A 25,700-nucleotide genomic window follows, 5' to 3' on the forward strand; every position below is an offset into this window, starting at 1 on the left:
TTCAATTTCTCATTTGTTGGTAAATTGAGAATGTTCCAAACTAAGGACATTCCAGCAACACCAGAAATCAGAACTCTTCCATGGTCTTTATGGGAAGGTCAGATCCTGAATGCTCAACAGTAACAGTGAAATGGGTACCTCCTTTAGGCAGCCATGGCCAGTCACCTTCATGGTGTGGTCTAGGGAGTCCTAAAGGGCCACTTGCCACCATGCCTGAAATCTGCAACATTCTTGTCTCACTCAGGAGTCGGCGTCCTTTCAGAAGTGGTATGCCCAGCTGTTTGCCTGTTTCTATGAGTTAAGGGAGAGAAGCAGCGATGTTACCTGAGGGAGTAGCACCAGGCCCTGATGTAACACAGAGAAATGTTTATGGGGGAAAAGGGATGAGGAAAAGTCTGAAATACGGATCAGTGCCCAAAAGGAACTTTGGGATCCTTTTAAATGGCTGGAAGGGAACATGATGCTAGTGGAGGCCTAGGAGCATAGTGCCAGTAAGAAGGGGAAAGCTTGTTTCCACTAATCCACACTCTTCTCTAGGTTCGTTACTAGTCCCTTGTATTGGCCAAATAAAGTCACTTAAACTCTTGATTTCCTACAGTTCACCTAATTAGAGTTTGTAACAAATAATAACGTATAGTGCATTTTTGAAAAGATATAAATAATTTATTTAAAAAATACATCTACATTTGTGTGTGTATATATTTATGTGTGTGTGCGTGTGTGTGTATGTATATACACACATAATATCATTTAATCTTTTGAACAATTCTGTGAGGTAGATGCAATTATTATAACCATTTTACAACTGAGGGAACTGAGGCTAAGAGAGGTTAAATGGGTTGCCAAAGGTTAGTAAGTATCTGAGGTAGGATTTGAACTCAGGTCTTCCTGACTCCAAGTCCAGTGCTCCAGCCAATTTATATTACTCATAGTTTCTATATTGCAGTGATATCTCCAGTGGGAGTTTTCAAGGACTGTCAGTTAAGATCTTCTCATCCCTTGCCTGTTACTGACACCAATGACCTGAAAGTAAGAAGCTACCAAAGGAAGCTTTAGGGGCGCTAAAAAAGTGAGAAAATAGGAGAGAGCATCTACTGCGTGTAATCACAGTAATGTTCTTCCTCATAATAGCGGTGTGCCATGAGTTCTCATCTGAGATTTCTGAATGATAAATAGCCTTGAAACCACCCAGCTGTGCTGTGTTAATTGGCTATAGAATGAGACTCAAGAAGAGATCCATCCTGAAACAAGGAGTAGGGGAAGAGTGGAAGAGCAGATGAGGAAGACTTCTCAACCAGCCCATCGCTGCTTGGTTTAAAAAAAAAGTTTTATTGTCTTTTAGTTTTTTTTTTTAATCTCTCTTATTTGCCAGTTTTGTTGTCTGTCACTTATTCAGTCCTGTCTGATTCTTCATGACCTCATTTGGAATTTACTTAGCAAAGATAGTAGAGTGGTTTGCCATTTCCTTCTCCAGCTGGTTTTACAGATGAGGACTTGGGATGGCTGCATTTTGGGCCCTCCTGGTTTAGAGTGAATGTCAATGGTAACTGTTTGTCTTTGGAACAGAAACCCTGAGGGTTTTCCCCTCCCAGCTTGATTTTTTTTTCCTTTTTTTCTAATTAAAGGAGCCATCCCTTAACTCACTTCTTAAAGAGGCCTATTCACTGAATGGGCATTGCCTCACTCTAAATGAGGACATGAAAAGGCCTTAGCCTAAAAGGGACAGGGTCCCCCATTGCATCCTGGGCCATCTCCAATCATCCTGATGAATATCTGGTCACTGGACCCAGATGGCTCTGGAGGAGAAAGTGAGGCTGGTGACCTTGCGCAGCCCTCCCTCACTCAAATCAAAGTCAACTGCAAGTCATGTCATCATTTCCCTGATGTCATGGTCCTCTTTGAAAATGAAGGACAAAACACAACAGAGGAGAAAGCTGAAGCTAACAGAGTTAAGTGACTTGCCCAGGGTCACACAGCTAGTACATGTCTGAGAGTGGATCTGAACTCAGGAAGAGGAGTTTGCCGCTACCAACCCCACAATAGAAACCTGCCTTGTAACAAAGAAATGCAATCAGGAAAAACAAACCAAGACATGCATTAGAGATGGAAAAGATGAAAAGAAGTTATCTAGTACAGCTCCATCATTTTACAAATGAAGAAATTGAGGCCCAGGATGGTTAAACGATTTGTATAAAATCACTTAGGAATTTATATCCAGGTCTTCTGCAGAGGCAGTGTGCCCTGTCCGTTGTTCTAGCTTTGCTGATGTCTGTCTGACTGCATATGCCAAATTCCATACCATAGGCAGGGGTGTGTTGGAGCCAGCTCAGATGGCTGAGAGCCAATAGTTAAATTTTCAGAGTAAGCATTTACACCTCAGAAATCGACAAATGTTACAGACTTGATTTGTTGTTTTGTTTATTACCTAGACTTAAGAAAGTGACAGAGAAAATGTCAATAATGCAGATTAAGCTTTTTTTTAGGTAATCAGCATTAAGTTACTTGCCCAGAGTCATACAGCTAGTAAATGTCTGAGGTCACATTTGAGCCCAGGTCCTCCTGACTCCAAGGGTAGTGGTCCATCCACTATGCCACCTAGCTGACCCCCACATTAAGCTTGAAAGTGTGTTCTGTCTACATTTACTTTTTTGGAGAAGCAGGTTGTTAGGCATTTGCTGTCACAGTCTTGCCTACAGCCAATATTTCTTTACTGAGAAGACAGAGGTATGTTTCTTTACCACCTCTTTAGAGTCTTTGTTGGTCATTGCAGTAATCTGAATTCTGAGATATCTTTTGTGGTTGTCTGTTGTGGTAATTGGAAGTTAGGTGGCATAGGAGATAGAGCTCTAGACTTGGAGTCAAGAAGATCTTAATTCACATCCTGTCTTGACACTTACTGACTGTGTGACCCTGGGCATGTCACTTAACCTCTCTGCCTCAGTTTCTTCTTCTATAAAACAGGGATAATAATTGCCGCTACCTCCCAAGGTTGTTATAAGGATCAAATGAGATTATACCTTCACATCCACATACCATAATTTGGTTCCGCCGTCAGTGAGCACTCACTTCGTTTCCAGTTGTTTGTAAACAAAAAAAAATGTGCTTCAAATATTTCCATATAAATGGCCCATTTTCTTTTGACTTTGGCCTCTTTGGCATAAATAGTTAGTGGTATCACTGAATATTATCACTCTCATCACTTTCCTAGCTACTTTCCACTTCTTTCTAGAATTACGAAACCAATTCACAGCTCAGCCAGCTTTATATTATTGTCCTATCGTATCATAATCCCTGCAACATTAATTACTTTGGGATTTTATTGTCTACTAGTCTCCTGAGTGTGGGTTGAAACCTCAGAGATGTTTTAATTTTCATTTTGAATTACTAGTGACTTGGGACACATTTTTTTCCTATGATCATTTTCATTTCTTCTTCAGAAAACTGTTCGTATCCTTTGACCACTTTTCTACAATCCTCTCTTTTCCACACTGCTTTCTCCACCTGCCAGAGAAGAGAAAATAGAGTTCACTGTTGAGATTCAGTCACTTGCAAAGTGTTTACTAAATGGGGTAGGTATATTTATAGAGTAGGAGGGAAAAGTGCTGAGTGCATAGGGAGAAAATTTGCCCCATTGTTGAAAAAGTAAGCATAAAATTATGAAGGAAAATTTCCTCCTCCCCTCTCCAGGGCCTACACATGGATGCTGAAGCACATGCTGAAATACTTAGATTCCTATCCCTTGTGTTTAGATTATAAAGAAACGGTCTAGAGAACAGCTTGAGACTGTTTCTGGAAGTAGGCTCATCAGGACAGCAGAGGTGTGTTGTGAGAAATAACATGTAGGGCTTAAAGACATGTATGATGAGACACCGTTACATGTCAGATGCATTCTTCTCCAAGCATCGGAGGGGAAGAAAAACAACCAATTGAATGATAGAATTACAAAACTGGAAGGACCCTTAGAGATCATGTAGCCCATCCCCCGTTTTTACAAATAAAGAAGCTGTAGCCTGGAGAGTTTTAATGACTTTCTCTGGCTAAAGGTATAACCAGAATTGTAAATCAGGTCTTGCAATATCAAGTGCACGAGAGTCTTTCTATTTCAGCATGCTGTATACAGGAATTATTGCTTTTCCTAACTTATTTTCTGACTGGTTCACTTTCCCAAATATTTGAGTTGTTCTAACATAGTCGTCACCTCAGCAACAACCCAAACAGATAGCATCTATACCCTCTATGTTGGGTGATTTTTATGGGCAACAGAAAGAACCCCTCCTCCCCTCCTTCCCCCCAAGACCCCTAATCCCCAGCCACAGTGGTAGCTTGAAATTGTGCTTGAAATCCTACCATAGGAGATTCATATCTTTGAGTCTTGAAGACTTTTTGATCTCTTAGAATGGAGCATCACCTGTGAGGATCAGCAAGAAGTCTGGTGTAGCTGGAACATCCCTTCCGCTTTTGAATCCACACATAGGCACAATAGTTCTTTCTGACCTCCACTTTGGCTCTCTCTAATCTTGTGTCCTCATGGAAATCCATGATTTTCCTGTGTCTTGTGACATCCCATTTCAAGGAACACTGGCCCTACCCAAACCCCAGCCATCACAAGGGCCACCTGAAGTTTGGTTTGTTTGTTTTAATTCTGTCTCTTATAGAATCCTTATAACTACAATGGCTAACTTAGATATGCTGTAAAGATTCAGTTGGTTCAACTCACTGTGACCTTTCTACATGATCCCATGAAAGACAAGGCCCTGGATCACTTAGGGTTCACAAGGCCACCTTAACAAGGTGGGGGGTAGTCAGACCTTCCAGATCTTTTGGTTATATACGATAGAAATGAATCACAGGGAAGAAGCCTTTGTAAATCTCCTCTATGACACACAGAGAAGAATTTAGATTTCCCCATGATGCCAAAACCTCAAGATGAAAAGTGAAAAGAAAAGCACCTAGATACTTTGAAATGTCCAGATCTTTGGAAACAATGGAGGCAAAATATCCATAGAACTGATTCAATTTTTCACTTTTATTCTGTTCCCTGGAAACATCCACTCAGATATTCTTTATGTTTTTCTTCCTTCCCCCGCTCCCATTTCTCTCTACCTTTTCACATTATACACCATTAGTGACTATAAAAGATACCAGAAAGTAACTAGAATCCATTTTGAATATCAAGTGGAGGAGTAGATGAGGATAAATGCCAACTGCTATTTAATAGCTAGGTTGGTTGTTTTTTCCCACCTGTCAAGGTAGAAGATATGAAATTTCCTCTTGGGAAGGAGTTATTTGCAGAGGGTCTCCTAAGTAGAAGAGGATTATTTATGGAGTGTGTAAAAAGAGCTGACTGTACGGGGAGGGAATATACAGAGTTTCTCTCTCCAGGGAGGTAGGATGTATGTAGACCACTTTGAAGACTCTAAAAATAAATTATTTCTGCCTCTGAGAGTTACCTTACTTTAATACTTGGAGGGAATCTATCCTCATTGAAGTGGCTATTCCCTGCAGAGGTACAGATTACAACTCATCCATGCCTTCTCATTGAGTGTCACATTTGTCCACATCTTCCCTTCAGTCCTCCATAGGGGGTCCACCAAACATGCTAGGGCCCTTCTTCAAGATCTCTTAAAAGTATATAGATACCAATGGATCAAATGGGCAATGCAACTGTTATCCTTTCTTCTCACTATGTGACTTAACCACCTCCTTTTCTGGTCATATATCTCTGACTTTTTTCAAAGTCAAATCTTTGAATCTTTTATGCCATTTATTGTGTAAAATTTTTCATTGGCAATATTCTTCAGCCTATTTTATACCCACTAAATGTCTTTCCTTTACCATCTGAGTAAGCTTCAACTTTAGTTCTTCAGGATTCCTGGACTCATAGCCATATTGGACATCACTAAAAGATTATTGATGTTTTTAAAAATGGCCTATTGATGTTGTTAAAAGTGGCCTTTGTTTCAAGGGGAAGATTGTGATCATTAAAAGCAGTGTATAATTTTCCAAATTCAATCTAGTTCACTCTTACTCCAATTTATCATGAATTATCTGCCCAAAATATATCCACTGGTGAACCAATCAACTGTATGTCATAGACTGCTCAATAGGTATTCTTCAATCACTTGGTTTTTTCCTGTTAGAATAGTTAGGCCAGGGGCAGATAGTTGGTGCAGTGAGTAGAGCACTGGCCCTGGAGTCAGGAGGACCTGACTTTTAGATTAAAAAACTATAAACATGATAGAATTTGGTATTACTATAGAATATTGTTTGTAAAAGCCTGCCCTGTTAGCTTCTCCTATCTCATCTGGATGTTCTTTATGTGTGTGCAGAAAATCTGATAAAATTTTATAGAGATGGGAAAGCAGATATGAGCACAGTTATTGGTATTTTCTCAGTTGACATATTTTTGGCAATACTAAGGTCTGAATTATTTCCCAAGCCTTTGATAGCCGGTTCTTTACCAATACATTGCCAATACAAAATTGATTCCTCAGTGCTCTCAAAATTACATCCACTGCAGCAGGGATGTCCTCTGTATATACTTGGTCCAGTTTAAGAGCTCTTCCCACCCTGGTTTTCTTTAGTGCCATTCCTACTTGTTCGTGCAACATATTAGAGACTATAATCGTCATCTAAACTGTAGTGGTTCCTCTGTCGTTGATAAAGAAAAGATCTTGTCCTAGGCATCTTCGCGATCTTTCCCATTTTCCCCTATTCATTGTATTCCCTTCACATTCATCTTAAAGTGCCCTTGTCATGATCCTGCAGTTGAATCTCTTATAAAGCTTTCTATAAAGCTGTTTCTACTGCTTCTCTCTATTCTGTGAGGCAATAGTATTTGCAATCTTCCACTATCTTCCTTTATAAAATTTTATAAATGAGTCTGTATTCTAAAACAGTATTTCCCACAGTTCCCTATCTTTTTGTGTGGAGAGAAGGGATAGCTTGCTGACTGAGGCATTTTCTAGGCCCTTTGGGTCCCTTTATTGTGGAAATTGATCCGGATTGGTTAAACTTCCTTCAGAAATTATTGCTGTTTAGTCATTTTTCATTTGTGTCCAAGTCTTCATGACCCCTTTTTTGGGGTTTTCTTGGGAAAGATAGGGGAGGGATTTGCCATTTCCTTTTCCAGATCATTTTATAGATGAGAAAACTGAGGCAAACAGGGTTGTTAAGTGACTTGCCAGGGGTCATACAGTTAGTAAGTGTCTGAGGTCAGCTTTGAACTCAGGAAGATAAGTTTTCCTGACTCCAGACCTGGTATTTCATCCATTGCACCACCTAGCTATTTAAATGGTGTCTGTTTAAATGATTGTTCTTTTATCTACTTCCTATTTTCCAGTGCCACTAGCTTATTTAAATCTGTCAGACTGGAGTTTTCTCACTTGTGCACCATAGCTTCTTGTTTTTACACTTCTAGTTTGGTATTAATTTTGTTCTTTAATGTAACAAGTAAATAGTTTAACAATATACACAGATATCTGGTTCAAAAATGAGTCATGCTGCTATTTGCTATTTCTCTTTTTATCCCCGACACAATGCCTGATACATAAAAGCCACCTAATTAATACTCATTAACTGATTGAATATTAGAGTATAACCTGTTTAATTTTTTGTAATGCTATTTGGTGCTCACCATGTCCAGAATCTCCCAACTACCTTATTTTTAAAAAAAACATTTATTATTTATTCATTTTTTTTCATTTTCAGCATTGATTTCCACAAGATTTTGAGTTACAAATTTTCTCCCCATTTCTACCCTCCCCCACTCCAAGATAGCATATATTCTGATTGCCCTCTGATTGCCCCAGTCAGCCCTCCCTTCTGTCACCCCACTGCCCCCCCCATCTCCTTTTCCCTTACTTTCTTGTAGGGCTAGGTTGATTTTTATGTCCCATTGCCTGTATATCTCACTTCCTAGTTGCATGCAAAAACACCTTTTTTTTAACATCTTCTTTTAAAACTTTGAGTTCCAAATTCTCTCCCCTCTTCCTTCCCCACCCACCCTCCCTAAGAAGGCAAGCAATTCAACATAGGCCACATGTGTATCATCCCAACTATCTTCTAAAAATTAATTCATGAGTATGTGTGAAACTTTTGTATAGTTTTGACTTCTCTTGATTCTTATTTCTGAACCACATCTTCCAACATATTTTAACCATCTTTCCCTATGCCAGCCTTTACATTGAAGCCCAATGAACGTTAGATATTGACAATTTAGATGCTCTTATCAAATTCTCTGTAGAATTTCTCTACTTCTTTATCCCTAGCAACAGATGTTGCTGCATAAATTGTAATTATTTTCAGGGTGGTCTTTTTGCAAATGCTTATCATGAGCTTGGTAATACAAGATGAACAAGTGGCCTATAATATTATGGATTATTCTTGCCTTTGTACATAAAATAAAACTAACCTCATTTGCTCATTTATTAGCTTTTCTTAGGAGAACCTGTGAGTGTCTTTACATTTAGTTGTAATTTCCATTCCTCTTCTAGTTTTCTTTATAGTGAGAATATTAAGATTGACCTGTTTCATCCCCTCCAACAATATGTCCACTCATTGGTCACTGGACCGCTAATACATATTCCTAGAAATTGACTAGCTGCTTTCTGAAGACCAGTATAGATAAATGTGGGCTGTCTTATCACCAGCAGGCAGGCCACTTGATGATGTATTCTTTGGCTGTGGCAATAAATGAAACAAAGAAAATACCAGATGTACTACAAATCTATAAAGCCTATTTCTGCTTCTGCAGTGATGGAAACAAAGGAGTGAAAAGGGAGGAAGATGTTTTAAAAAATCACAATGTTTTTAGACTGTCTACAAACTAACAGCATGTAGATAACATTATGAAGTAGAATTCCTCTTTAAATTCTTGTTTTGGAAAGAGTTTATTGAGTGGTCACAGAACTAAAGCTTCACTTTCCCGGTCTTTCAACTCAGGAACAACAAAACTGCATTTGAAATTACATTTTAACCTCTTGAGAGGAAACTGAGAATATATTTACCAGTTGTTTAAAGTGTGTTTTAGTTCCCCCCAAGAAAACTACGTATGGCAAAAACTTACAGAAAATTACAGAAATGGGTATCAATAGCCATTACTTAATTGTTGTTTGACTAAAGTGTTAAATGTATCTAATGTATGACCCTCTGGGCCTCCCTCATTATCTTTCCCCTGTATTATGACTCATTTACTTCTCCATTTTGAGCCTTTTATCCTTTGCTTAGAGGAGCTCAAAGACATTGAAAACTTAGCAGTGATTTTCCATAGCTGTGACAAATTTAGATTAGGTGTTCGGGTGGTACTCCCTGGGGTTCTGCTTCCCCAGCTCCCACTTGATCAGCAGGCCAGCTCGAATGCTAGCTTTACTACGTACTCAGAATTCTAGAGATAACCCTGACGAACTGAGGTTTCTGGTCCTGTTGCTCATGATCCCCAACTGCTGTACTTCCTATTAATTAACAGCCAGTAGCCTTAATTAGCTCTTAACAAAGATATTTAATAAGATGGTATAGGAAGACAGTGGGCACAAAAATTCCTGCCCAAAAAATGGGAAGCACGCCCTGCCTTTGCGCACACACACAGTCCCTGGAAAGAGTAGCCTCAAATTAAAGTGCAGTTGAAAGGCACACATGTAGTGACCACAGGTGGCAATGGAATGCTTCCTAACTCCTAGTTACTAGAAATCTTCTCTTCTCTTTGTAGAGTCCTCATAAAGTTCTCCTTACGTATAATTCTCTGCTGGGCTCTGAGGTTCAGCACCTTTCAAGGTTCCATATCCAGCATTCCCCCTGCCATGGGAGTCACACTCCCTGAAGCTGCTTGCTCTCTTGGATGGCTGTCCTCCTATACCTGTCTGTGCCCATGTTTGTTCTCGATGTGTCTCTCTGCCCTCATTTGGGAATGTCATTTCTTGCTGTGCTCTCCTCTCCAGTGACATGGTCAGTGGAAGTGAGAGGAGAAATAGTGTGAAACTACCCCCGCATTCTCGCCTCCCAAGAGCAGTTTCTTCTCAGGGGCTTGACTCAAACTAGAATCCTCAGATCTCAAGATTAAATCGTCCACCACTGGCTTGGACCCCTCTTAACCAGGGAACTGCTGAAATTGTTCACTCTGTAATATTCCTGGAGGCTGGCTGGCTTGTGTGATTTGCCAGTTGCTCTTCTTTTTCCTGCTTGACTCAAGCAAAAAAATTCATTCCTCAGGATACAGTCTTGTTACATATCATGTTCATTGATAGATCGCTTGATTCTATAACAACCAAAGAGGTATTCTTTACCTGATAAAGGTATCGGGCCCAGAGAATCTTGGTAATTGAGCAGAGGGAGAGTTGAACCATACCCCTGACACACACACAAAAATATTTCACTATTAGAAATGTGACCTAAACCTCTCAGTTGGGGTAATTTCAACAAGCAGGTTTGGAGAAAAGCATCCTGTGTAGAAAACTTTTTTGTTTATTTGGCTTTCACATGGTATTTACTATTCAAAGAGTGTAAATTCTTTGAGGTCAGGGACTACCTCTTCCTGTACTGCTCACATAGTCTTACATAGCTCACAAGTACACACTGAATGATTACTAAATGAATTAGGTACTTAACAAGAAGCATTTTCATAATGACAAATATGAATATAATTCATTTTGGACCAGTAAAAATGTGTACAATCTTAGCTCCAACCTCATTTCCCTCTAACTCCCACTCTTTCATATATATAGAATATGAAGAAATAAATTTTGGATCTATGTCCATCTATCTTTGTTAGTTTCATTTCCATATAATCTGAATAAAAGTCATTACATTGTCTATAAGAGTTACTGCAACGTGTTTATAGAACATATTTGGAGTAAAGTTTTAGCTTTGAAATAGTTTTTTAATTTAAAAAAATTAAGAAATATTTATGCCTTGAGCAGAAGGGAATTGTATATTATGGTATAGGAAAAATACAAGAATAACATGGAGAAGTTAACAGTAGAATTGTGAAGTTAATCTTTCTTCTATTTTCTTCTTCATAGGTCTTTTTTCCACTGAGAGAAAAATGGCTGAACTCAATACTCATGTGAATATCAAGGAAAAGGTAGGATAAAGTAATGATATCTATATTTCAGGAACTCCCCCAATGTATGGATATGTGTATCCATTAATAATACATATATCCACATGCATATATATATATATATATATGCACATGCCTGCATCTGTGTATATGTGTGTATGAATGCATGTGTATCAATGAGTGTTTACGTAAGCTAAGAAAAATGAAAGCCAAAGTATTAAACGACTTCCCCAAGTCACATCCAGGACTTGAACTCATGCTTTCTGCATCCATGTCTAGTGCCTTTTTCATTACTCCATGCTATGGGAAAAAATACAAATACCTTGTTTCCTTTAACATTTTTGAGGTGCTTTTTACCCCCATTTTCAAATTCCTATAGCTCCCCAAAATGCCACGTATTGAGAAAGAAGCAAAATTCTTCATTTCCACTCTTACCTATTGTTTCATCCAAGCAGATTGCTTCCCTGCAGCCTGCAGCCTTTATATAGTTTGGTCTTGGAAAATGAGTAACCTGCCAAGAAATAGTCATTCAGAGAGATAACCAGAAATTATGTATTAGGAGGCCCAGAAGTCAGGGTGAACATAAAAAAAGTAATAAACTGGCAGGGTAGTCTGGGAAGGAAATTCCAGCTGAGTGCCGAGCATTTTAAGTGGGCTAGAGCCCCCAAATGCCCCAGAATGGGATGTGGCAAAGCTACACCTATGCAACTTAGTTTTCTCAGGTGGCAGAACCTTCTTACCCAATCATGGTATGCAAAAGATGTTGGTGCCATGCCATGTGCTCATGCATAGCCTTCTGAGAAATGTGGTTAAATTAAGATAATTTAAATTTAAATTATTATATTTAACACCATTAAATAAATTAAATGTAATCGAAAGAGTCTCCCCCAATGAATGAGGCATTTTTGGCCTCAAGCCTTGTGAGAAATGAATTCTATGACTACATACTCTACGTACATACTTTGATCCTTCCACTCATCCCTCCTTATTGCTAATTTTTAATTCTATATCCTTTAAAAACCTACATGAGATCTTATCTTTTGTGTAAAGCCTTTCCCAGGTACTGCAACCCACAACAACCTCTCATTTCTCTGAATCTCTGTAGCATTTCTTGCCAGTACACTGTGTTCTTTTGGTCTTTATCACATACTGGGCCACACTACTTAGATCTGATTATATCATCACGAATCCTTAGAGGTGGTAAGGAACCCAGCATCCATCCGGTCCAACCTGTAACAGAGCAAGAATCACATGTACAACAAATATTTCTGCCAAGTCTCCATCCACCCTTTACTTGAAGACCCACTGCATTCTGAGGCAGCCCATTTCACTTTGGGATTCCTCAAAAATGTTAGGAGGAAGTTTTTTTTTTCTTTTTCTAATATCAGTGCCCATCTCTACAACTTCAGCTTGCCTTCTAGGTCCAAGCAAAACAAGTCTAGTCCTTCTTCCATATGATGACCCCTGAAACACCTGAGGAGTGCCTTCCCCTAATCTTCTTTTCTACAAACTGAGCATTCTTATTTCCATCATCCAAACATTGAGCTCTAGGCTACATGCCATTCTCCTATCATTCTCTCTTGGATGTATTCCAGTTGGTCATTGCACTTATACACAATCCTCTATGTGCTGGGCTTAGAATCAGGAAGATTTGAGTTCAAATCCAATCTTAGATACTTACTAGTTGTATGACCCTGGGCAAGTCACTTAAACTACATCAGCCTCGTTTCTTTGACTATAAAATAGGGAATGATAATAATATCTACCTCCCACAGTTGTTGTAAGGATCAAATGAAACAATATTTTGTAAGGCATTTGACACACTGCCTGGTACATCATCGATACTTAATAAACGCTTGTTCCCTCCCTCCCTCCCCCATACTCTAGATGCTATGCCTTTTTCACTGCAGTCTCAAATAGCATTACCTCTTTAGTTGCTATGTCATGCTAAGTACTAATATTGAGTTGGCATACCACTAAAAAACCCAAATCTTTTTCATAGGAACTTAGTCACAGTTTTGGACACGTGAAATTGATTTTTTAAACCCAAGGAGAGAGTTTTACATTGATCCTAGTTGAGAATGATAAAGACAATGCTGGAGATGAAGATGAGGATGATGATGATAAATGATAATGATTATTTTAAGGTTAACAAAGCGCCCTACATATAAAGATCTCATTTGATCTTGGCAACAACTCTATGAAGCAGGTGCCCCCATTTTTCAGATGAGAAAATCAAGCAAAAGTGAGGTTAAATGACTTTCCCAGAATCACTTAAAACTAATAAGTGTCTGAGGTAGGTTTGAGCAGAGTTCTTTCTAACTCTAGGTCTAGCACTCTATCCACTATTCCTCCTTGCCTTTTGGTAAATTTCACCTTGTTAGATTCAGCTCATTTTTCTAGCCTAGATCTAGACTAGATTTTCTAAGTAAGATCTTTTTGGATCCTGTCTGTCTTCCAAAGTGCCAACTAGTCTTCCTAGCTTTATGTCATCCTCTGATTTGATAAGTATACCTCCTATGCCTTCTACCAATTCTATGTTAAAAATGTTAAACAGAAAAGGGAAAAATCCGCATTCCCTGGGGCCCTCCACTGGAAACCTCCCTCTGGGTTCCTGTCTACCTGCTCATTATTTATTACTCTTGGCATCCAGTAATTCAACTAATTCTAAAATCCCCTAACTGCATTGCCATCTAGTCCTTATCACTCCACTTTTCCACAAGGATGGCATGGGAGTTTTCCAGGTGCTTTGCTGAAATCTAGTATTATTATATCTGCAGCATTCCCCTGACCTATTGGTCTAGTAATAAGATTGGTCTAGCATAGCCCATATTTGATATAGTCGTGCTGGCTTTTAGTTTTCAGTACTTTCCTTTTGAAATGTTCACAAATCATTCTTTGATTAATATGTTTTAGAATTTTGCTAGACTTGAAAAGCATGCTCACTGATCTATGTCTTGCCAATTCCTCCTGCTTCTTTCCTTTGAAAATAGGAATAACACCCCAACTGATAAATGGTTAAAGAATATGAACAGGCAGTTTTGAGAAAAAGAAATTAAAGCTATCTATAGTCATATGAAAAAATGCCATAAATCACTATTGATTAGAGAGATGCAAATCAAAACAACTCTGAGGCACCACATCGCACCTATCAGATTGGCTAACATGACAAAACAGGAAAGTGATAGAAGTTGGAGAAGTTGTGGAAAAGTTGGGACACTAATTCGCTGTTGGTGGAGCTGTGAGCTGATCTAACCATTCTGGAGAGCAATTTGCAACTGTCCCCAAAGGGCTATAAAAATGTGCATACCTTTGACCCAGCAATAGGGCTTCTAAGGGCTGGATCCCAAAGAGATCATAAAAATGGGGAAAGGACCCACATGTACAAAAATATTTACAGCAGCTCTTTTTGTGGTGGCCAAGAACCAAAACTTGAAGGGATGCCCATCAATTGGGGAATGGCTGAACAAGTTGTGGTATATGAATGTAATGGAATACTATTGTGCTATAAGAAATGATGAGCAGGCAGACTTTAGAAAAACCTGGAAAGACATATGAACTGATACTGAATGAAGGGAGCAGAATCAGGAGAACATTGTACAGAATAACAGCCACAGTATGCGATGACTGATTTTGACAGACTCAGCCCTTCTCAGCAATGCAAGGACCAAAGGACTCATCATGGAAAATGCCATCCACATCCAGAGAAAGAACTATGGAGTCAGAATGCAGAGTGAAAACAGACTATTTTCTTTTTTTTTTTATTTGTTTGTCTTTCTCATGGTTTCTCCCATTCATTACAATTCTTCTATACAACACGACTAATGTGAAAATACGTTTAATAGGCATGTACATGTAGAGCCTATATCAGATTGCAGGCTGTCTTGGGGAGGGAGGGGGCAAAGATGGGGAGAAAATTTAAAACTTATGGAAGTGAATGTTGAAAATTAAAAATAAATAAATTAACTAATTAAAAAAAGAAAATAGGAATAACCTATTTACCCTTCTTCAAAGCACAGTGTAATATATAGTATAGTTTAGTGGATAGTGTGCTGGTCTTAAAGTCAACAAGACATCAGTTCCTATCTTATGGAACAATATAATAATAATATTTACCTCACCTGGTTTTGTCTAAGACTTAAAAGAGACAATGTAGGTAGCATCTTGTAAACTTTAAGGTCTTATATAAAGAGAAGTTACTACTACTACTTCTGCTGCTGCTGCTGCTGTTGCTACTACTACTACTATTACATCCCTCACCCATATGAAAGGAATGCATATTAGGATTTGTATTACTACCACTACTACTACTACATCTCTAGCCAGCGTGAAAGGAATACAAATTAGAAATTTATGGCTAAATTTTTACATACATCATCAGCAAATATATTCACATATGATAGTGTTTTTATCATTGTACTTTGCATAACTCATAAAAAATTGCCATTATTGTGAAAGAGGATGAATGTTATAATAATAAGTATTGTGAATCCAAATGATGAGGGATGTATGTGTCCCTCTAATCCATTTAGTGAATTATGTGTTTTTAGTATGCTTGGAGATTACTAGATTTCTTAACTTGGTAAGAGAAAACTGTAAAGAAATAATGGAGAAACTATGATTGCTTAAAATTTTACATTGGTTTTCCTTGAGCAAATTGTCTTCTTTAGTTGTTAGTTTCTGTGAATATTTTTATGAATGACTTGTACCTCCTTCTAGCACATATAGGAATGACATCGCAGCTCTGATAAATGATAATAATATAGGAATTTTCCTTTATAGATAAAATTATAAGATCATAGAGAATGAAGTATATAACTTATAATGATGCCTAGCAAAATACTGTGAACAATTACATCCTTAAAAATACTCCTTGCCTATGATGGTGATGATGACATCCATCACTTCAGTTTCAGCTAATGTACACTAATTCTGTAATGTATGAATTATACAATACCAGGTGCTATGGATATGATTCCATTTCTTCTCTCAAGAGGTTTTTGTTTAAGCAAAGAGCTCATGATTTAAAGTTCAATTATTAACACATCTGATATATCCATTTACCATTACCTGTTGAGCAGATCAACTGGTTTTTTGATTAAATGTCTGTTTTCATGATTAGAAACATACAGATTTAAATGAGCCTTCTTGCTGGGGTTGATATCACAATCATTATATCCTTTAAACTGTACTTTCCATTGATGTTGTCTTCACCACATAGGAAGCAACGCAGTGTGATGGAAAAAGCAGTAGCTTTGATGTCTAAAGACCTAGGTGTGATCACACACCACCCTGTGTGATCTTGGGCAAGTCCCTAATCCATACTTAACATCCCTAGGATTTAATTTCCTTATCTGTAAAACAAACAGTTTAGTCTAGATGGCCTCAGGGTCCCTTGAAACTCCAGATCTATGATCCTACTTCGGAAAAGTGAAATATAGGCATAGAAATATCACCTGGTTTTTGTTAAGGAAAGCTTTCAGTTTTTTCTAAGTAAAGAAAACTACTTAAGTTTCAGCAGAACCTATAGTTCTGGTCTTTCTTTGCCAGGTGGTCTTCAAACATCGAATCTTTGTGTTAGCAATCAGGAATATCTCAATGTGTTGAAAATATCTCCAAGTACCACTCAGGAAGGGAGAGCATAATAATATGGCTGTTCTAATCTGGGATCTTATGTTTACCACATACTTTATTTTCACAAATTTTCTCTAAATAACTTTCTAAAAAGTGACATGCTAAAAACCAGTATGGTTATTTATTACTAGTTGACAATTAGAGTGAGTATTGTGATTCTTTAGAAATATTTGTAGGATCATAGAATTTAGAGGTCAACAGGACCTTAAAGATCATCTAGTCTGACTCTCTCTTTTTACAAATGAGTTAATTGAGTAGACTAGAAGGTCAATGTGACTTGTGCCAAGTAGTATGCTGCAGAGATAAGATTCCAATTCAGACTTGCTGACTCCAAATCAAGTATTCTTTGTTCTACTAAAGATACATATAAAATAATAATATTTATAAAGCCCTTTATAAACCTTAAAGAGCTATATTTAAGCTGTTTTTAGTATAAGCTAGCTTTTATTAGCCATTATTATTACCAAAGCAGGCATGCATAATGTTTTGCGTCAGTTGGTAAAGCCTATGAAATTCTTCTCAGAATTATGTTTTTAAATGCTTTAAAATACATAGGATCATAAAGGAAAATAATCATATTGAAACATAAATATCAAAAAATTTTTCACGTTTCTGGATCCCAGGTTAAGAACCCTTGTTCTAGAATATACTGTGCTATTCAAATGATATGGGAAGTGGGGTGAACCATAGCCAGGTCACCAAAATTGAGAGACCCCAACAGGACTTTTACTCTTGAAACCACAAATATAATTGATGTTAGTACCTAGTTATCAAGAATAATTAGTTGAAGGCAGGCTTAAGAAAAACCTGGAGAGACTTACATGAACTGATGCTGAGTGAAGTGAGCAGAACCAGAAGAACACTGTACACAGTAAAAGCCACAGTGTACGATGACTGACTTTGATAGATTTAGCTCTTCTGAACAATGCAAGGACCTAAAACAATTCCAAAAGACTCATGATGGAAAATGTTATCCACATCCAGAAAAAGAAATATGCAGAATGAAGCAGACTATTTTCTTTTTTGTTTTGTTTTATGTTTTTCTTTCTCGTGGTTACTCTCATTCGTTCTAATTCTTCTATACAACGTGACTAATGTGAAAATATATTTAATAGGAATGTATATGTAGAACCTACATCAGATTGCATGCTGTTTTGGGAAGGGGGAGGGAAGGAAGGTGGAGAAAATTTAAAACTTATGTAAATGAATGTTTAAAACTAAAAATAAATAAATTTATTAAAAAATAATTAGTTGAAATAGGAAGCAGCCTTGCTCTGTCCTAGGGTCTCCATGTACTGGCAGGTGTCCCATGTCCTCTGGATCCCCATCATCAACTGAATTTCTCTCTACAAGTGGGTTTGCGATTTACTTTTTATGCTGCTTTATTGAGCTCATCTAATGAAACTTGCTCTGAGTTTAAAAAGAAAACGATGGTCATGGCTCTGCTTGAGGATAAATCTAAATAGATAAAAGCACCATTTTAAAGGTAATTTTCAATTGTTTTAAAAAAGTAAAACAAAAGCTTATGTGACTACAAATCTAGATAATAAAAAAGACCCAGCAAAACATTTCCATAAATGTTATTATAATCTTTCCCACAATGAAACACAGTCAGGTTATAAATTAATAGTATAAAAACTAGATAGAGCCAGCAGTTGAGAATAGGTATATATACTTCTTAAAACAAACTCTACTTTGGGAAGAGAAACCAAAGGTAGTCTCTAATGGACATCTATATTTTCCAATATAAAATAAAGTACCTTTTCTAACTTAGTAATGAGGGACCCAGAAATTAAATGATGTGTTTGGGTAAAAGTCAAATTACCAACAATAATAATAATAATAACTTGCATTTATATAGTATTTCATGGTTCCAAATAACTTTGCATTCATGATCTCATTTGATCCTTTAAAATAACCCTACAAGGTAGCTAATGCAGGTATTATGAATAGCCAACAGTTATATAGCCCTTTAACGCATTCTTAGCAGCTGCTATGTGACGCAGTAGACAGAACACTGGACCTGCCATGAGGAAGACCTGAGTTCAAATGTATCCTCATAACTAGTGGTGTCACCCTGTGCAAGTCACTTACCTCTTGTCTGCCTTGGTTTCCCCATTTGCAAAATGGGGATAATAGCCTCCACCTCATAGGGTTGCTGTGAGGATCAAATTAAATAATATTTGTAAAATACTTTGCAAATCTTATAGTATTATATAAATGCTAGTTAGCATTATTATAACCTGGTTTGATCTTTACAACAACCCTGTGATGTAAGTGTTATTTTACAAATGAGGAAACAGCCAGGAACTTAAGATCACATGACCAGTAAGTATCCAAAGCAGGATTCAAATTCGAACCTTCCTGACTCGGAATCCAGTGCTCTCTCCACTGAGCCACGTGTCTGCCTAATATCCAAGTGCTATAGATGAGGAAACTCAAGGTTAGAGAATCAGACTGAGTGTGCGTGTGTGTATATGTGTGTGTGTGTGTGTGTACACTAGGATTTTAACCTAAGTCCTCTGCCTCCAATCCAATGCCCATTCCAAGGGCCAGAATAACAGAAGACTGGAGGCACGACAATGTAAAGAATCTGTACTAAAGGAATATAAAGATGGACCTGTCTTTTAAAACTTTCATGCTATTGCTGAACTAGTTTCAAAGACTCACACCCAGAATTACTATAGTGGGCACATAACAGACATCTTGAAGTATTTGAAGAACTGCCATATGATGAGGGAATACACTTGTTTGTCCCAGAAGGCAGAACTAAAACAATAGATGGGAATTTCAAAGAGCCCAGTTTAGGTTTAATTAAAGTAAAAAATTTTCCTGAAAACTTGAGCTCTCCAAATATGGAATGGGTTGTCTCGAGAGGTAGTAGGTTCTCCCGCACTGGATGACCTCTTGTCAGGCATGTCTTAGAGGAGACCATTTTTCTTTTTTTATTTTCTTTTTTTTTTGCAGGGGGTGGGAGGCAGGGCAATTGGGGTTAGGTGACTTGCCCAAGGTCACACAGCTAATGAGGCTGGATTTGAATGCAGGTCCTCCTGACTCCAGGGCTGGCACTTTACTCACTGCGCCACCTAGCTGGCCCCAAGGTGACCATTTTTCAGACACAGGTTAGAGGGTCTCTGTGGTCTCTCTTCCAAATTTGAAATTATAATTCCAATACCTTGTATGCCAATGTATAGAGTTAGGCAAGGGCAAGACAATGTAGACCAACAAATAGTAATGTAGCTTGGTAGGAATGCAGAGTCCACAAAGGAGAAAATAAAGTCTAGAGAAGTGTTTGTTGTGGCCGAGTTGATCTCGAACAAGTCAGCTTGATTCAGTCTGTCTCTCCATTTATAAAATTGAGATAATAATAGCACCCATCTTATAGGTTGTCATTTGATCAAATGAGATAATAATACTAGCAGATGTTTATGTAGCGCTTTAAGTTTGGCAAAGCACTTTACAAATATTACCTTGTTTGATCCTCACAACAACTCTGGGTGAGAAGTGCTACCATAATTCCCATTTTACAGTGGGTATTGTGGAAGCCCTTAATTGAAACCTAAAAAGTTTGTATTTTATTCTGTTTGCAGAAGGGAGACACTGAAGACTTTTGACCTGGAAAATGACAAATTTATACCTGTGCATTAAAATGATCATTTTTAGCAGTTTTGTGAGTTATGAACTAGTAAAGGGAGAGACAAGAAGGGGAACAACCAATTATGAGTATAATGCAGTCACCCATCCAGGTTACAGGCAATGAAAGCATGGATTAGATCAGTAGCAGCTTTGCATGGGGTGGAGAAGAGGGATGTGAATCATATGTATGGAGTTAACATTTTAATATCAACAGGATTTTGAAACTGATTGGATATGGTGAACAAGGGGGAATGACTCAAAGATGAATGTGAACCTTCAAGGACAGTTGACATAGATAACATAGATAACAATGGTAGATTTTGGAGGCACATCCATTCAGTCATTTGAGGTTTATCGAGTTTGAAGTGCTGGTAGGATAACCAAATGAAGAACCAGGAGAATTCTTGGAATTCAAGAATGAAGCTCAGGAGAGAGATTGGGTCAGGGGACATTTGTGTAAAATTAATCACTGAAGTGATTAATGTGAACGGATAACATTAGCCAGGTAAGAAAATAGAGAAATGAAAATGAAAAAAGAAAACTGCAGACAGAGCTTTGGGGGACCACCATGCTTTGGGGATGGAGAAGGAACGAGCAGACAGAAAGGTTTAGAAACAGGAGAACAATGTTGTGGAAACTCAAAATGAATGAAATAGTCAAGGAATAGGCAATGGTTAAGATGCTGCAGAAAGTTAGCAGAGGATGATGACTTGAGGAAAAAGCCTTTGTACTTGGCAAGTAAGAGTTGGCCTTGTTTCAGTAGAAAGATGCGTATGAAAGCTGGATTTCAGGGGGTTGAAGACTGAGTGGGTAGTGAGGAAATGAAGGCAGCTAATATAATAGTAAGTGTCTAAGGCCTGGATTTGAACTCAGGTTTTCCTGACTCCAGGCCTAGCGCTCTATCTAATGCATTACCTCATTCAGTGGTATGCAACTTTACATGATCCCATGGACTTTCTCCATGGGATACTGGAGTGGTTTGCCATTTCCTTATCCAATATGCCCCCATTTTACAGACAAGGAGCTAAGGCAAATAGGGGTTAAAGTGACTTGCCCAGGGTCACACACCTAGTAAGTGTCTGAGACCAGATTTGAACCAAGATCTTCTGGTCTGGGGCTCTCCCCGTTGTACCGCCTAGTAGCCCCCAGTGCACCACCTACCTGCTGGTTACTACAGTTGTTACACAATAGAACGCAACTGGATGGCACACGTTTCATTTTATGAGTAACAAGAACATAATTTATGATTATTATTTTCTGTAACATTTTAAGCTATATTTAGCAAAATTCTTAAATAGAGTACAAATCGTGAGAGCAGAAAATGCCCATTTTCTAATTAGAGTCCTTGAGTAAACTTAAGAGGCTTAGCACCAAATCGTAATGATAGTATTTTTAAAAAGCTATCTTGAAAAACTAATTTCATTGGATTTACTTATAACAAGGTCAGTGTAGCAAAAATGATGAGAAGTAGATGGATGGTCTGATTTACAAGCCAGATGCTATGAACCACAGACAAAAGAAATAGAAATGATGATTTGCAGGATGTGATGCCAGTTCTCTTATTTGGGGGACCTATGTTATAATTGTGCAAAAATATCACCAGAGATGGGTTATTTAGTTAAATAATTAGACTTAAAGTAGTCGTTAAGATCACGTATGGTTGTTTTCTAATGATCAAAGTATATGCACTTTCTATGAAGAACCTTAATGTGTCATTCTCAGGTACATTTAAATAAAATTAACACACACCCTGGTTCAGATAGCCAGAGAAAACAAGCTTCCAAATTTCCCTCCAGAAATATTTTTTATTCATCATTATCATCCTCTCTTAGGAAATAATCATTAGATTTTCTTTGCCTTTTATCAGAAAAGAGAGAAACACTGACAGCAGTTAGTGCCTAATGGTTATGCATAGACTGCTGCTGGTGTTGTTGCTTGGCAACCAGCAGAGATTTGAGGAAGAGTCTTAAGGAAATAAGTGAACAAATGGAAATGTCAAAATCAGTTTCGGGTAGAAAAGAAGAAACTTACTACAAGTTTCAACTTTTCTTTCAAGTTGTTTGATTAGGAGTCGGAGGCTCTCTGATTGTCTTCCCCTCGTGGCCCTTCTTCATGGTTAACACTAAAGAGAATGGGAAGAAATCGATATGAAAGTGGAAGGTATTGTCACTCGGAAATCACAAGTGTTTCACATCCATTTTAGTAAATGTTTCACATCCACTAAATTGTAAATAAATAAATAAATAGACATATAATAAATAAATGATCATCTGAAGTAAATCATTCATGTTTTTTACGCTAAAAAATAAAAGGGCCACTTCCACTGATATCCTTTTACTCTGAATTCCTATTTGCACTTGGTTTATATATTATTTGTCCCATGTGCTGCCCAGATGCTTGGATCTTACTGCAATTTGGCTCCATCTTTCCCATCTCCTTCTGAGGCTTCTAAAAACTTGGCAATTCCGACTGCCAGGGTCTGACTCAAAGGAAAATGAGCCATAAAGAATGTGGACTTTGTAGAAGGTTCCTGGGAGAATAAGAATATTCAGAAACTCCATTTTCTTAAACAACTAGTGCAAGTCACATTTTTGAAGGAGAGTGTCTCAAATGTATATGAGGGATGTAAAAGAATTAGTTCATCAGGAAAACTAGACTGAGAATCATGACATCTTGGTACTAGTCCCAATTTTGGCCTAGCTGTGCAATCCTGAACAGGCCAAATAAGTTCTCTGGGCCTCAGTTTCTTTGATCTGTAGAAAGAAAGAATTGGATAATCTGATCTTTAAGCTCCCTTTTAGATATAAGAGTCTATGTTTCCCTAGTTATACAGAGTCTTTCAGGTGTTCCAATCTTCCAGTTACGGATAAAGCATTTCAGGATCCTGATGGAGGAAAAAGAAAGCAAATAAATTCATAGGATCATGGGAGAATAGCTTTAAGAGTTGGTTGGATTGACCCAGCAGTAGCGCTTCTAGGGCTGGATCCCAAAGAGATCATAAAAATGGGAAAAGGACCCACATGTACAAAAATATTTATAGCAGCTCTTTTTGTGGTGACCAAGAACTGGAAATCAAGGGAATGCCCATCAATTGGGGAATGGCTGAACAAGCTATGATGTATGAATATAATGGAATATTATTTTGCTATAAGAAATGATGAACAGATGGACTTCAGAAAAACCTGGAAAGACTTATATGAACTGATGCTGAGTGAAGTGAGCAGAACCAGGAAAACATTGTACACAGTAACAGCCACACTGTGCGATGACTGATTTTGATAGACTTAGCCCTTCTCAGCACGCAAGGACCTAAAACAATTCCAAAGGACTCATGATGGAAAATGCCATCCACATCCAGAGAAAGAACTATGGAGTCAGAATGCAGAGTGAAGCAGATTATTTTCTCTTTTGTTTTGTTCTTTCTCCCGTTCATTATAATTCTTCTATGTAACATGACTAATGTGAAAATGTGTTTAATAGGAATGTATGTGTAGAGCACATGTCAGATTGCATGCTGTCTTGGGGAGGAAGAAGGGAGGGAGGGAGGGAATATTTAAAATCTATGGAAATGAATATTGAAAACTGAAAATAAATAAAATATTTAAAAGATAAAAAAAAAGCTGGATGGAGCCTTGGAGATCATCTAGTCCAAGCCCTTCCCTTTATGGAAGAAAACCCAGAGATATTAAGTGGCTTAGCAAGTTCACAGGTAATAAGTAGGAGTATCAAGATTCTAGTTAATGTAATGACTGATAATAATAAACCATTTTTTAAAAATCATGTAACTACAATGTCAGATATGGCACTGTCTCTAATTCTGTGTACAAATGAAGTTATGGGTTAAGCCATTAAGAAATCACAGTACACTTAAATAGTTTGACTTTTTATAAATTTTTACTTTTGGGGTCTAGGCAAATAGATTTTTTTCCTATTCTTCAACTCTTTTTTTTATTTTTAGTTTACAACACTCAGTTCCACAGGTTTTTGAGTTCCACATTTTCTCTCCCTCCTCCTCCCCCCTCTCCCCCAAAGATGGCATATAATCTGATATATGTTCTACATATACGTTCTCATTAAACTTATTTACATAATAATCAAGTTGTAAAGAAGAATTATAACTAATGAAATGAATCATGAGAAAGAAGAAATAAAACCAAAAAAGAAGGGGAAAAAATGGAAAAAAAGAGCAAATAGTTTGCCTCAATTTGTATTCAGACTCCTTAATTCTTTCTCTGGATATGGATAGCTTTTTCCATCATGAGTCTTTTGGAGCTGTCTTTGAACCTTGCATTGATGAGAAGAGCCCAGTCTATCAAAGTTAGTCCTTACAGATACTGTGTGTCCGTAATCATGTATGTTCTCCTGGTTCTGCTCCCCTCACTCAGCATCAGTTCATATAAGTCTTTCCAGGTTATGATGAAGTCCGTCTGCTCCTCATTGCTTATAGCACGATAGTATTCCATTACATTCATATACCACAGTTTGTTTAGCCATTCCCCAATTGACGGGCATCCCCTTGATTTCCAGTTCTTTGCCACCACAAAAAGAGCTGCTATAAATATTTTTGTACATACTGGTCCGTTTCCCACTTGTGTGATCTGTTTTGGATACAGCCCTAGAAGTGCTATTGTTGGCTCAAAGGGTATTTTGGGCATAGTTCCTAATTGCTCTCCAGACTGACTGGATCAGTTCACAACTCCACCAACAACGTAACAATGTTCCAATTTTCCCTCTCCAGCATTTATGATTTTCCTGTTTTGTCATGTTAGCCAATCTGACAGGAGAGGTGTGGTACCTTAGAGTTGTTTTGATTTGCATTTCTCTAATCAATAGTGATTTAGAGCATTTTTTTTCATATGACTACAGATATCTTCAATTTCTTCCCCTGAAAACTAGACAAATAGATTTTTGTTTGTAGACAAATCATTACCTAAAGCAAGTAAATTTTTTTCCTGGCCTTTTTCAAAGTTAATATGGTTTTCACATTTTTTTAGAATGTTATCTTCTTCCCTTTATACCACATTGGAGGAAGGCTCAGCTTTAACATAACTTGACATTTCATTTAATTTTACTTATTTAAAGTTAAAATAGAATAATGACAACTTTATAGCACCTTTATCAAAGAAGTCTAACAGTGACACTCTCCTTTTGTTCAGTCTTCCTCCAGGTAATACTTGGTAATTATGGGTATCCCCCAAGGCTCTGTTCCAGGTCTTCTTTTCTTCCTTTATACTATCTCATTTGGCGATCTCATCACCTCCCATGGATTCAGTTATCATCTCCATGTTGATGATTTCCACCTCTACTTATAACCTCTTTCCTGACCTCTACTATTACATATCCCACTTCCTATTGAGCATTTCAAATTGAATAT

At 37.7% G+C, this 25,700-nt stretch overlaps 1 protein-coding gene across 3 annotated transcripts in view; it reads left to right on the plus strand.

Moving 5' to 3' along the window:
- SPATS2L (spermatogenesis associated serine rich 2 like) overlaps window positions 1-25,700 on the plus strand; it is a 241,613-nt gene that overhangs the window by 123,065 nt on the left and 92,848 nt on the right. For all 3 annotated transcript variants that reach the window (XM_036744739.1, XM_036744738.1, XM_036744740.1), the window contains exon 2: window positions 11,016-11,077. In XM_036744739.1, coding sequence (XP_036600634.1) covers window positions 11,039-11,077 — 39 coding nt within the window. In that variant the 5' untranslated portion in view covers window positions 11,016-11,038. The remainder of the gene's footprint in view (window positions 1-11,015; window positions 11,078-25,700) is intronic.

Source organism: Trichosurus vulpecula, chromosome 2, assembly GCF_011100635.1.
Source record: "Trichosurus vulpecula isolate mTriVul1 chromosome 2, mTriVul1.pri, whole genome shotgun sequence".
Taxonomy (NCBI): Eukaryota; Metazoa; Chordata; class Mammalia; order Diprotodontia; family Phalangeridae; genus Trichosurus; species Trichosurus vulpecula.